The following is a 13,013-nucleotide window of genomic DNA, read 5'->3' as shown; positions in this document are numbered from 1 at the left end:
AGGCCTCTGTGGTCCCCTCCTCTGGGGGACTCCCCATCCTGACTCCATCCCTGCCTGGGTTGTGGGGGCAGCGGGGGTGGAGATTCAGCTCAGAGAAGTCAGGGGTCAGCCCGGGACGGTGAGGAAAAGGTGGGCTCCCAGGAGGATCTTGGCTACTGGGCAGGTGGGGTCAGGGCATGCGGGGGGCCACAGCCGTCACCCACTGTGGCCAGCAGGACAGCAGGGGGTGAGCGGTGGTCCCACAGTCGGTGAGTGCTGACCCCAGCCCCCAGGGCAGGCATCCTAGAAGCTGCAGCTCTGCGGGGCTCCATCCAGTCCTGTCGTGGTTTTTTGTAGACCTTCTCGCCACTCCCACAGCCCTCCCCTGGGGACTGTAAGTCCTCGGGGCCCCCGGGAGGGCTGAGGTTCCTGGTGGATGTTCTGAGCATCCCTGGGGTCATAGTGCTGCACCACTGGGCCTTAGGGGTTGATGCCAGACAAAGACAGAAGGCAGGACGCGGCGGGGTGCCCTGGGCACCCGGAGGCCGCTGACGCCTGAGGTCAGCAGGGGAGGCGAGGAAGGCGCGCCTGGGAAGACATCAATGCTGGCGCCGTCGGGAGGCGGCCTGCCGGGCCTGGCCCTCCGCCCTCCCCAGCCGGCGGCCCCCCGGCCCGCGGGGCCCTGTCCCCAAGGCTCCTCCGTCCCCTTCTCCTGCCAAGACCGCTCTGGTCTGGAGTCTGGTCCCCCCGCCGTGTCTCCCTGCTTCCCCCTCCTTTCCCTGTCCTCATCCTGTTCCCCGTCTACCCCTTCTTGAATCTTCCCCACGGCCTCCTGCCTGGCCCTGGTCCCTCCTGCCTCTGTCTCCTCCTCCTCAAGCTGGGTTCCAGCTCTCGGCGCCCTCCGCATGCAGCGGGATTCTGAGTTGACGCTGCAGCCTTGTCCCTCCTCGTCCAGGGAGAGAGGCTTCTGGCCCATTCCACTCCCTGGCCTGGCTGCTGCGTAGGGGGAGGCGCGGGGGAGGGCCTGGCCGTCTAGACCGTGACCCTTTGGCCTGTGTGTTTGTCAGAGACTGGGGACGCTGGGGTTGGGGCTTCCTCAGAGTGCTCAGGGCTGCAGAGTCGTGGCCAGGCTCTTCCTCTGAGCTGAGTGGGTCAGCGGGAGAGGCAGGAAGGCCTGCCTGGGGGTGCACGTTTGTGTGTGCCCCCATCTGGGTCCCTGTGGACCTGGGGCAGGGTGGGGGTGGTGCATGTGGGTTCTCTCAGGGCCCAGGAGCCTGCTTAGAGGCTCTTTGGGTCACTGAGGCTGGACTTCAGGGCTGGGACCCAAGCCCTGTGACTATCCAATCTGGGCCGGGACTCATGTGCCAACGATGAAGGCCAGGATGGGGCCACCTGCTCTTTAACAAAGCCCCTTTAACAATCCTGCTCCCCCTAAAGCATGGATCACCCCGACTCATCCTGCAGGAGCAGCAAGGGGCCCCAAGAACCCAGACCTGTGACCAGCACTCCGTCTGCCTGGGAGCTGCCCCTAGGACGCACCGAGCTCTGGGCCCGTGCGGCTGCTGCAGGTCTTGAAAACCCTGGGATCCACCCTTTCGTGCCTGGCTCAGTCAGCGAGAGGCCCCTCTCAGAGGCCCCCCATCCCTTCCACACTTGGGGGAGACCCCAACAAGGCACGCGCCACCCCCTTGCTGCATCCAGGATGAAGCCACACCCAGGGCTGGGCTTGAGGAGCCTGGTGGCCAGGGCCAGGGCCCAGACCTTTCTGAGTCCTCTGGACCACCGGAAGGCTCCCGGGGGAAGGCGGCCAGACGCACCGGGGGCTCCCGATCCACCCCCACCTCCACCTGCTCCATCCGCCTGGCCCCCAGGGCCAGAGCCTCCTCCCAGCTCCTCCGCCAGCCCCAGGGGACCTAGGGCGGCACGGGGGGCGGCTCGTAGATGCTGCAGTTGGGCGTGGGGCCCTGGCAGTAGATGTTGAGATAGTTGCGGTACTCCTCCCTGTATGTCTGCTTCTGGAGGCACAGAACCACGCTCCTGTCGCACTCGCATGTCTGCTTGTCACACTCGGTCTGGTTGAGCTCGCCTGTGGAGAGTGGAGCGCGCGGACCCTGAGATCACAGGGGCCTCCTAAAGTGGTCCTGGCCAGCCGCATCATCGTCCGGGGGCCCACCCTGGGCCTGCAGGCGCAGGAGGTCAGGGCCGGGGCCCAGCCTCTTGCATTCCCAGCCCTCCAGGTGCCCCTGACGTGTGGGAAACACACAACCATGGGAGCCCAACAGGACAGTGTTGAGTTGGGGAAACTGAGGCTCAGGATGGGGTGTGGCTTGCCTAAGTCACCCAGCAAACCTGGGGCTGAGCTGGGGTAGAAACTCAGGTGTCGGGAACTAACCCCCATCTCCACCCCGCCCCCTCCCCACTTTCTACCATCACAGGTTTCCTCTCTTCAAGCCCAGAATCCCAGCACCCCCACTCTGGAGGGCGCTGTGGTAAGGATGGAGGGAGCAAAACACTCATGAAGAGCTTAGCTCAGTGCCTCCCACGGAGCAGACGTTGTTGTTGTTACTATTGGTCTTCAGAAATCATCTTCCCCTGAGTTCTCGGCCTCGGGTGAGCTTTAGGATCACCTGCTTGTCATTGTTTGTTCTGCCGCTAAGTCGTGTCTGACTCTGTGACCCCACGGACGGCAGCACGCCAGGTTTCCTTGCCTTTCACTGTCTCCAGGAGTTTCCTCAAATTCATGTCTGTTGAGTCGGTGATGCCAGTCAGCCATCTCATCCTCTGTCACCCTCTTCTCCTCTTGCCCTTAATCTTTCCCAGCATCGGGGTTTTTCTAATGAGTCAGCTCTTCACATCAGGTGGCCAAAGTATTGGAACTTCGGTCACAGCATCAGTCCTTCCAGTGAATATTCAGGGTTGATTTCCTCTGGGATTGACTGGTTTGATCCCCTTGCAGTCCAAGGGACTCTCAAGAGTCTTCTCCAGCACCCCAGTTCGAGAGCATCAATTCTTTGGTGCTTGGCCTTCTTTGTGGTCCAACTTTCACATCCATACTGGATGCGACTACTGGAAAAATCAGAGCTTTGACTATATGGACCTTCTGTCAACAAAGTGATGTCTCTGCTTTTTAATATGCTGTCTAGATTTATCACAGCTTTCCTTCCAAAGAACAAGCGTCTTTTACTTTCATGGCTGCAGTCACCATCCGCAGTGATTTTGGAGCCCAAGAAAATGAAATCTGTTTGGAGGGCTCCTAAAACAAAGGCTATCCCACCCCACCCCTAGAGATTCAGATTCAGTGAGTCTGGGGTGGGGGCCTGATATCTGCATTTCTAACAAGTGATGCTGATGCTGAGGTTCAGGGAACCCCTTTCGAGAACCACCCACTAGCCCAGTGGTTTGCAAACTTGCAAACTTTCTATCAGCAGAATCTTTTCTCTGACGTGAAACTCTTTACCAAAGACGAATATCTCAAGCACCTGAAAGAGAAGCCACTTGAGCTACAAAATACATCAAAGAGCCAGCTGGACCACTCAGGGATACCTCCCCATCACTGCTCACAGCAGCTGACCTGCTGGTCCCAGAACTCCCCAGAACCCAGTGTGAGAGCCACAGCTCAGGATGGTCCACAGTCTTAGGGGTTGAGGAGGGAGATTTGATCTGCTTAATGGACTCCTGCTCAAACAGTGCCTCCACTCTACATCTGAACTGCAGCATCTGAGTACCACTCAGCCCTGGGCTGCCAAGGGGCACCAGCAGTGCTTGGGTCCCCACCAGACTCTTTACCAGAGAACAGGAGTCTTGAGTTGTTTTCTTTTTTGCAAAACTGACGTTGCTCGTGAGCTCTTAGTGAGGCATGACGCACAGCCTGGTTAATGTAAGGGGACAAAGGGAGCCTGGGGCTACCCAGGGGACACCTGCTGGCCCAGGCAGGAGGCGCCACAGGCGGGACTTCTGGGCTGACAGCTCGGATGCGGCACCCCTCGGGTGGGGAATGACCGTGGAGAGTCTATGGCAAAGTGAGGGAACCTGCCAGGCCTGGCTCCAGCATCTCAAATCCCTAGAAACACTGGGTGTTGTACCATGGGGCCACCTCATCTACTGGGGTCCCCGAGAGAGAACTAGAAGGGAAGGGGTCTGCTCAGATCCAAACCCCTCAATGTACCCATGGGGAGACTGAAGCGAGGTGGGGAAGGACCCTGCCCAGGGCCACATGGGGAGGAGATGCTGGCCAAACCTGGGTGTCAACACAGGACTCCCGACTCCCTGGCCAGCCTGCTACAAAGTCTCAGAATCACCCAAGGATCTGGTTAAAAACACAGAGAAGTGGGACCCTCCAAACTTGACCCACTGAATCAAGATTGCTCTCTAAGTTCTCCAAAGCTGAAGTGGGGACTGAAGAATCAGGGTGCCCATTCAGGTGGGGGCCTCAGAGCGCTTCAGGGGGATGTGCCAGAGCCTATTAGATTCAGCAAGCAAGCAAACAAAAGTAAGGTGTCCAGTGAAATCTGAATTTCAGACAATAAACGTTTCAGTATAAGTATATTCCAAACATTGCGTGGGATATACTTATGCTACTTCTTTATTTTATACTAATACTAAATAATTTTCTGCTAAGGTTTAGTGTAAGTATGTTCCATGCACTATTTGGGCTTCCCAGGCGAACCCGCCTGCCAATGCAGCAGGCATAAGAGATGCAGGTTCGATCCCTGGCTCGAGAAGACCCCCTGGAGGAGGGCATGGTAACCCACTCCGGTATTCTTGCCTGGAGAGTCCCATGGACAGAGGACTCTGGCAGGCTACAGTCCATCAAGTCAAATAGAGTTGGACACTAAGGAAGCAGCTTAGCACGCACACACACACACACACACACGCAGTATTTAGGATATTTGTTGTTGCTGTTCAGTTGCTCAGTCATGTCTGACTCTTTGCGACCCCATGGACTGCAGCACGCCAGGCGTCCTTCAGTATCTCCTGGAGTTCACTCGAACTCATGTCCACTGAGTCAGTGTAAACATCCATGAAAACACTTTTCATTGTTTATCTGAAATTCAGAGTTACTGGGACCTCCTGCATTTCATTGGCAGCCCTGCCCCCGGCACAGGCTAGGGGGATGGCTGGCAGTTCGGGCTTTTCCTGGGGAAGGGGTGACGGGGGGCACTCACTGCAGACGATGTCAGTGTCGTTCTCGATGGTGTAGTCGTAGTGGTCCACATAGGTGCGGCAGCCCAGGTCAAAGAGCTTCTGGTAGCAGCAGTCGTGGGCATGGCAGCACCTAGGGGTAGGGAGGGGAGAGCAGGCAGACGTGGCCAGGCCTGGCCCCTCTCCCACTGGCAGTGAGCCCTGCCAGGATCAGCTGTTCCCATCCCTCTCGTAAGACCTTCAGACGGTGGCCCAGAGAGGGCAGTTACTTGCCGGAAGTCACACAGCCAGAAGGAGTCAGGCCAGTGCCCCGGGATCAAGTCCGTGACCCCCTCTCTCTGTCCTCTCCCCAGAGCTCCGGCTCTCCCCACCCTTGAGCCCTGGCTGCAGCTGTAGGAGGGGCAGGGTGGGAGGGAGGGGCCTGGGTGAAGTCCACAGCGGAGGAGACCGGCCAGATGCAGGGGCTACTCCTGGCTGTGCAGGATGACCAGGGAGGGACCAAAGTCTGGAGGGGTAAGTGGGGCTTGGGGGTGGGGGACATGGAGCCACTGCTGATGTGGCTGTCCCATCCCCTCTGGTGAGAGGCAGGCAATTAGTCAACATGCATTTATGAAGCCCCCAGGGATGCCAGACTCATGCTGGCTGCTTTGGGTTGGGGAAAGGAGGAGAGGACAAGCCACGGCTTCCAGGAACTCCCAGCTGATGGAGGAGGCACAGTCCTGCTCTCCAGGGCCTCCTGTCTGAGCAGGCAGGGGTCTCAGCCCTTGCTTTGTCCAACACAACAGTGTGACTGTAGCTCTCATGTGTGTTTGAAAGAAAGTGAAAGGAAAAGTGAAAGTGGAGTCACTCAGTTGTATCTGACTCTTTGCGACCCCACGGACTGTAGCCCGCCAGGCTCCTCTGTCCATGGAACTTTCCAGGCAAGAGTACTGGAGTGGGTTGCCATTTCCTTCTCCAGGGGATCTTCCCGACCCAGGGATTGAACCCAGGTCTCCCGCATTGCAGGCAGACGCTTTACCATCTGAGCCACCAGGGAAGCCCATGCGTGTCTGGGGACAGGTCAAAGGTTCCGCTGAGAATGGGAATTCTAGACCTTGGTGCTGGGAAAGATTGAGGGCAGGAAGAGAAGGGGGCGACAGAGGATGAGATGGTTGGATGGCATCACCCACTCAATGGACATTGGTTTGGGTGAACTCGGGGAGTTGGTGATGGACAGGGAGGCCTGGCGTGCTGCGGTTCAAGGGGTTGCAAAGAGTCAGACACGACTGAGCAACTGAACTGAATGCCTCCAAGCCCAAGACCTTGGAAACAGACAATAGGAAGTGTCCCAGACGGTTGAGGAGAACGTAGGTCAAATGTCAGGCTTCTGGTTACAAACTCAGCACACAAGCCTCCTCCTTGGGGTAAGGGCCTTCCCCCACCACTGGGAGACTGGGGACGGTCTGACCTGGGCTGTCCCCGCCCAGTTCTGAGCGTGGCCCAGCCTCTCGGGACCTACCAGTCCACCTCGTCCATGGGCAGGCCGCGGCCCCCCAGCCCGCAGTAGCAGCCGTAGCCCACGAAGGACAAGATGGCGTTCCTCCCAGTGACCGTCTCCACCATGGACTTGAGGTTGAGCAGGCTGCTGCGGGCCGCAGGCAGGACTGCGAGAGAGAGCCGAGGGGTGTGGTGAGCTCCCAGCCCCATTCGTGGCCGCTCCTGCCCACCTGGCTGGGGCCAGGGGACGGGAGACAGGGGCAGGGGAGGAGGGCAGAGCAGAAGGAGGCAGCACTCCACAGGGCGCCCCGTGCGGTGCTCTGCCCACGTCCTCACACCGAGCCCCACAGCCCCCAGAAGAAAGTGGGCCCTGCCCGCCACCCTTCCATGCTCGAGTCCATCAAGTGCTCACTGCAACCCTGTAAAAAAAAAAACCCATTTTACAGATGAGGCGATCGAGGCCCAGAGCATTTAGCAACTGGCCCAAGGAGACATTGTTGAAAATCAGTGGAGGCAGAATTTGGACCCAGACAGGGAGAGCCGAGTGCCTGATACACCCTAAGGGGCTTGCTTCCCAGATGCCACGTGCTCTTCTGAACAGGGTTCTGGGCCCTGCTGCTTTGGCCTGGCTCCTGGGCTCCCAGCAGGGCCTGGGGCGGGAGCATCTCAGGGTTAATCCAGAGACAATTGGGTGTTCTGGACACACACGCACGCGCGCGCACACACACACACATGCACACACACACACGTGCACACACATACACACGAACGCACGCGCACACATACACACACGCACGCGCGCACACACACACACGAGCACGCCCAAGTATACATTTCTTCCCCTTTGTCCTTGTCTCACAGGTGGTGCCACAACCCTTCAGATACCAGCAGACTCCCGGGGTCAGCTTCCTGGCGCCCTTCAGGCTGCTCACCCCGGGGCCATCTGCTGCCCTCCTCTGTCTCCCTGCCTCCCGGGCTCCCAGGCATGCTGGCTCCCAGCTGAGTCAACATTGAGCCTGGTGTTTGGGTTCTTACCTGGGTGAGGCTGCGCACCCGCCCCCCTGCCCCCCATTACCACACAGGCAGGAGGGCCGCTCTTACCCCATTTTATGGATGAGCAGCTGAGGCTCAGAGAGGTGGTTTGCCCCATGCAGCCTGGAAGTGGCAGAGCCCAGACCTGGACCCGGGTCTGTGACCCCCCAGGAGCTGGGATGCCAGCTCACCATCCTCACCCCTGCTGCCTCCCCCGGGAGGCTCCTCCAGCTGTGCCTGGGGCGAGGCGCCCAGTTCCACACCTTTGCCCCTGCTCTCAAGTCATGCTTCCCACACCACTCTGTGGCCGGATAGAGGAAATGTAGTGGGAGAGGGAGGAAGCCGAGAATTTCAGAAACAGAGCCCAGATGGAATCCCGAAGGCTGAAACGACTTGCTTCTGGAGACTTGGCTGTCCAACATCCCTAGTGATGATGGGGGAACTCACCACCTCAACCTGCCTTGGTGGGAAAGGCACAGACTTTGGAGTCAGACAGATGCGGGCCCAGAACTAAGGCTCCCTAGGCCTCGGTTTTCCCATCCGTAAAATGGGAATGACAACCCCAGCCTCCAGGGAAGTGCAAGCACCCAGCTCACACCAGACCCTTGCTCTTCCCATGGCGTCCCCTCTCAGGGCTTACTGGGACCCTGGGCCAGGCCTGCCCTCCTGTCAGAGAACTAATTTAGGGCATCCCTCTCCACCTGCCTCTTCCAGTCTATCTTCGGGACTTTTGTCGTTACAGAGAATAAGTAGCAAATGAAAGAGGAAACAAAGGCGTGGAGAGAAATGGCCAACAACCTTAAGAGGGTGGTTTAGAGCCTGTAAATGGTTGTCTGGGTCTGGGGCAGGGAGGAAGGGGTCCCTGCGACCTGGGGGCCTGTCTCTGATTTGGCCACGATGGAAGAGAGAGGGGGGCTGAGAGGGCTTCCCAGTAACATCAGCTGTCCCCAAGCCCTTACTGTTCTGCAGGATTCTTGTCACTGTAATCAAACGTGTGCCCAGAAGCCTGGGGGTCAGACGGACCCCCATCTGCAAACAGGCTTCTCCGTTAGTGCTGCGGGGCTAGGGGCAGGGTTCATAAGCAAGACAGACCCTCCCCTCCAGGGCCTGGGACCGACTGCCTGCTGTGAGGTCCTGGCCTCCTGCCCCTAGTCCTGTAGGTGTTACCCCTGATGGGGGCAGCTTCCATCCCCCGGACCCCTCAACCATCAGTTCTCACCTAAAACTCACCCATCCACATGCAGGACAGACACACGTCATACTCTTACACGCAGGCAGATGTAAACACACACTCACCCGCTGCACACTCTCCTCCATATATAACACAGTTACACACACACTCACCCACAAATGCCTCTCACACGCACATGGTCTCACAAACAGACCCACACTCACCTCCCACACCTTTATACACGCATACACACTCCCACTGTCACACATGTGCAACACCCAGAGTGGCCACGTCCACACTCCGCTTGGAGCAGAAGAAACAAAACCTGTGTTCACTCAGTCTGCAGCCTCTGTGCCCGGCCCCTGGGCTGGGCTGGACACAAGGGGTTATTTTCTAAATAATAGGTCACTTTGCCTGAATTCAACCAACCATTTCTCATGTCTGGCTGCATTCAACTTCATTTTGTCTCTGGTATTTTCTTTCTTTGTCTCAAACCTGGTTGGGTTCAGGGGCTGCTGAACAGGTGGACAGAAGGCCAGTGGAATACCCAGCCTCTCTCCTGCCTACACAGGGCACCTGCCACCAGGATGCCTGCCCATGTGTCAGGAGCCTCGGTGGTCCCGGGGGTGGTCCTTCCAGAAAGAAGAAGGAATGAGGCTCCCGGACCACCTCCATCATCTTCCACTACCTCTCACACCCAGACACTGCTCCACACACGCGTGTGCAGTTGTGTGCTCCCTATATTCACCTACACACTCCAGAGACACACACTGCTGTGAACACGTGCTCACCCATCTTCCAGACGTGTGTTACACACACAGACATCACCATGTGCTCAGACACACCCCCTACACATAGACGTGTGGATACCTGCATGCAAGCTCACGAGTTCCGTCTGCATGTACACATGTATGTACACAAACACGTCTTCCTATGTACACAAGCGCCCCAGTGTCGCCAAGCGCCCTGACGCCCAGCCACCAGCACCACTTTATGATGCTTGCTCAACTGTGCGCCCCGCACCCTGGAGGCTTGTAAACAGTTAATGCTGACCTCCTCGGGCGTGTTTACAGGTGGCTGGAGGAGTAAACAGCTGCAGAGAGGGAAGGAAGCCCGGCAGAGCCGGGGAGCAGAGACCCAGCGGTCGGTCTGAGAGCCTGTGGCCAATGGCTGAGTCACGGGAGAAAGGCTGGAGTCGGGGTCAGAAGGAGGGGTTTCCCAGCACCTTCACTCACCGCTGCTGGCTAGGATGGTGATGGTGATGAAACTCTTCATCCCCAGGTGAGATCTGAGAGGGGAAGAGAGCCCAGTCCTTAGTCTGTCCCTCCCCACCGCGTGCGGTTCCTGGCCTATGGTTCCCTCCTGAGCCTCCTTACATCCGCAGTCAACACCACCCCTCGGTGCCCGGGTTCCTGTTGCCCTTGCCCTGTGATTAGCTCCTGCAGAGAGATCTGAGCACCTCCTGCCTGCCTGCACCTCTGGGAGCAACAGCCCCCAGCAGTGCAGAGCCGGGAGGCACAGGGAGCCTCCTTCCCTTCCACCCCGAGCCAGGCTTCCAAGAGACAGAGGGCTCCCTGTCTCGCAGGATTGGACCTGGTCGCACATCAGAACCAGCCCCTTCCATTTGCACTCCAGTCACATGACCCCACCTGGTGGCTGGCTTTTGTATCTGGAGCCAGGAGACCTGAGTCCCTGGGTTCAAGCTGCAACTCTACTTCCAAAATGCTGTGTGACCATCAATAGATCCCTTACCTTACCCTCTCTGGGCCTCAAGTGCCTATGAGGACTGATGGATCCCAAGGCCCCGGTAGTGCAGAAAAGGCAATATCTCAGCCGTAAGCAGAGGCTCAGACTTTCTGAAGAAACAGGTTCTAGGAGCCAGCTCTTTGCCCACCTCCCTGCTCATCTCCACCGAGGGCTCCATCCCGGGGAGGCAGGCACGTACCTGGAGGTTCTTGAAGAGGTCCTGAGGCTTGGGCCTCTCCTCCCAGGGGGTTGTCTAACCAGCCCCTTCTTCCTGCACCCTTTGGGGTTGGCCGGAGCCCCATCTGGCATCTCCTGGGTTCTGGGGGGCCAGCGACATAGGTCTCGCAAGGTCCGCAATCCGCTCCGATGGCTGCGGGGAACAGGCCCCAGCGTCTCGCTGCCGCTCACTGGCAGGGGAGTGCCGGGTCAATGCCCCTGGGCAGGAAGCGGGTGGCACATGGCCTAGAAAAAGGAGGCCCCGCCTCCTCCCTCCGCCCCCGCCCCGCCCACAGTCGCCGGGTCACATCCCACCCCAGGGTGCTCAGGCCTGCAGGGGCAGGGGCTTGATGTATCAGAAGAGGGCTTGGCCTTTCTCCAAGCATCTGAAGGGAAATGAGCCCACGTTCTCTCCTTTCCCACCCGAAAGGGATGAGGATAAGTTAAAGAAAAACATTCAGTAATATTTGTTAAAGCACAGCCAGGCAGACCATTTATTCAATGGGGTTATTGGACCAGGTCTGGAGGGACCGCTGACTCCCAAGAGCTCTTGTAGAGAGAAGTTGAAGGTTGTGAGCCTGGCTGGGAAGCAGTTGCCATCAAACTTCTTTCCAACAAAGGAACTTATGAGAGTCTTGCATCCTGGGGACTGATAAGCAGGCTTCTGGGTCAATGTGCTGAGGCCTCCCCGGCAATGCCCTGAGTCCACGATAACCAAGAGACAGAAGGCTGGAAACTGCTCTGATGAAGTCTTGCCATGGAGGAGACAGATTGGATTCAACTCCAAATAGAAGAACCTAGAAAGTGGGAATTTGTAGCCAAGGTGCAAGGTGGAGGTCAGTGGATGGGCAATTACTAAGAAGAAACATCAGGAGTAGCGGAGATTCTAGCTTAACCCACCACCAGAAGGATCTGGCTGAAGGCAGGCAGGTTGGCGTCACCTAGCAACGGGAGTGAGGAGCCCCATCAGACATCAAGATGAGGAATCCTGGCTGAACTGACTCAGCAGTACATGCGTGCTCAGTCTCTTCAGTCATGTCCGACTCTGCAACCCCATGGACTGTAGCCCGCCAGGCTCCTCTGTCCATGGGATTCTCCAGACAAGAATACTGCAGTGGGTTGCCATGCCCTTCTCCAGGGCATCTTCCCAACTCAGGGATCGAACCTGCATCTTTTGCGACTCCTGCATCAGATCGAACCTGCATCTCTTGTGACTCCTGCATCGGCAGGCCGATTCTTTACCACTAGAGCCGCCTGGGCTTTCCTGACTGAACAATGCCAAAATGAATACAGAAGCCCAGAAGTTGAGGCCTAAGAGAAGAAAAAGAGTTCAAGGAGCCAGAGCAGAGTTGGGTCAAGGAGCAGCTCTGTCAGGAAGGCCCTCCATGTGGATACGCGTGTGCCTGCAGGGCATCCCTTCACATCTGGAAGTGCTTTAGTCTAGAATCTGCTGAGAACTCTCCACCTGCATCTGCAAGCTGCGGGTGCCCACCTCTGGCTGAGACTGGAGTGGGCCACAGGTGCAGGCAGACAACAGGAAGCCGCCAGCGCAGACGTGGGAGGGCGAGCCTGCACGTCTGGGACGGGGCTACTCTGCACCCCTCGCCACTGTCGTGTGACCCAACACTCCTCTGCGGGGCCATCCTAGGCATCCTGTGGGCTTGGGCAGCGCCCCTTACCTCCATCACTAGACCCAGTAGCTGCTGCCTTCCTGTGCTCCAGCCTAGCTTCCCAGGTGGCACTATGGTCCATAGGGCTGCAAAGAGTCAGATAAAATGGAAGGGACTTAGCACGCACGCACGCTCCTCCCTGCTCCCCCCACCACACCCCGCCGACTTTTGAGAAGCAGAAATGGCTCCACACATTCCCAAATGTGCCCTTGGGAACCCAGTCACCTCTGACTGAGATCCTGGTGGCCTGGGAGTTGGTGCTGTTCGCCTCTGGTGGGGGATAGCAGCACAAGTTGGGGAAAGACGGAGTAGGGGAAAGATGGAGTGGGGGAAAGATGGAGTGGGGAGGAGCAGAGGGGGCCGGAGCCCTGAGAGACCCCCATTGTGGACGGTTACATGGATAAGGGGCTCTGACCCCAGCGCCCTGACTTCTTGACTCTGCCGTCCTGACAAGCTAGCTCCGGTCCTTGGGCCTCTGTGTCCTCAGCTGCAGGGCGGGTATAACCAGGCGTCACTGAGTAAGGATCCTGCTCCCAGATAATAACAGACAACAGGTGTTGTGCGCTGTGAGGCTTAAGGCA

At 58.0% G+C, this 13,013-nt stretch overlaps 1 protein-coding gene across 1 annotated transcript; it reads right to left on the bottom strand.

Moving 5' to 3' along the window:
- Positions 1 to 1,892: 1,892 nt before the first annotated feature.
- On the bottom strand, positions 1,893 to 10,855 carry PLA2G2F (phospholipase A2 group IIF). Its single transcript, XM_005905214.3, has 5 exons — positions 10,746 to 10,855; positions 10,036 to 10,088; positions 6,620 to 6,764; positions 5,145 to 5,254; positions 1,893 to 2,065 (listed from the first exon to the last, which is right to left on the bottom strand). The coding sequence occupies exons 1-5, from the start codon at positions 10,853 to 10,855 to the stop codon at positions 1,893 to 1,895; spliced, it is 591 nt and encodes a 196-aa protein (XP_005905276.1).
- Between the last annotated feature and the right edge of the window lie 2,158 nt (positions 10,856 to 13,013).

Source organism: Bos mutus, chromosome 2 (genome assembly GCF_027580195.1).
Source record: "Bos mutus isolate GX-2022 chromosome 2, NWIPB_WYAK_1.1, whole genome shotgun sequence".
NCBI lineage: Eukaryota > Metazoa > Chordata > Mammalia > Artiodactyla > Bovidae > Bos > Bos mutus.
This window is presented reverse-complemented; position numbering and strand designations above follow the sequence as displayed.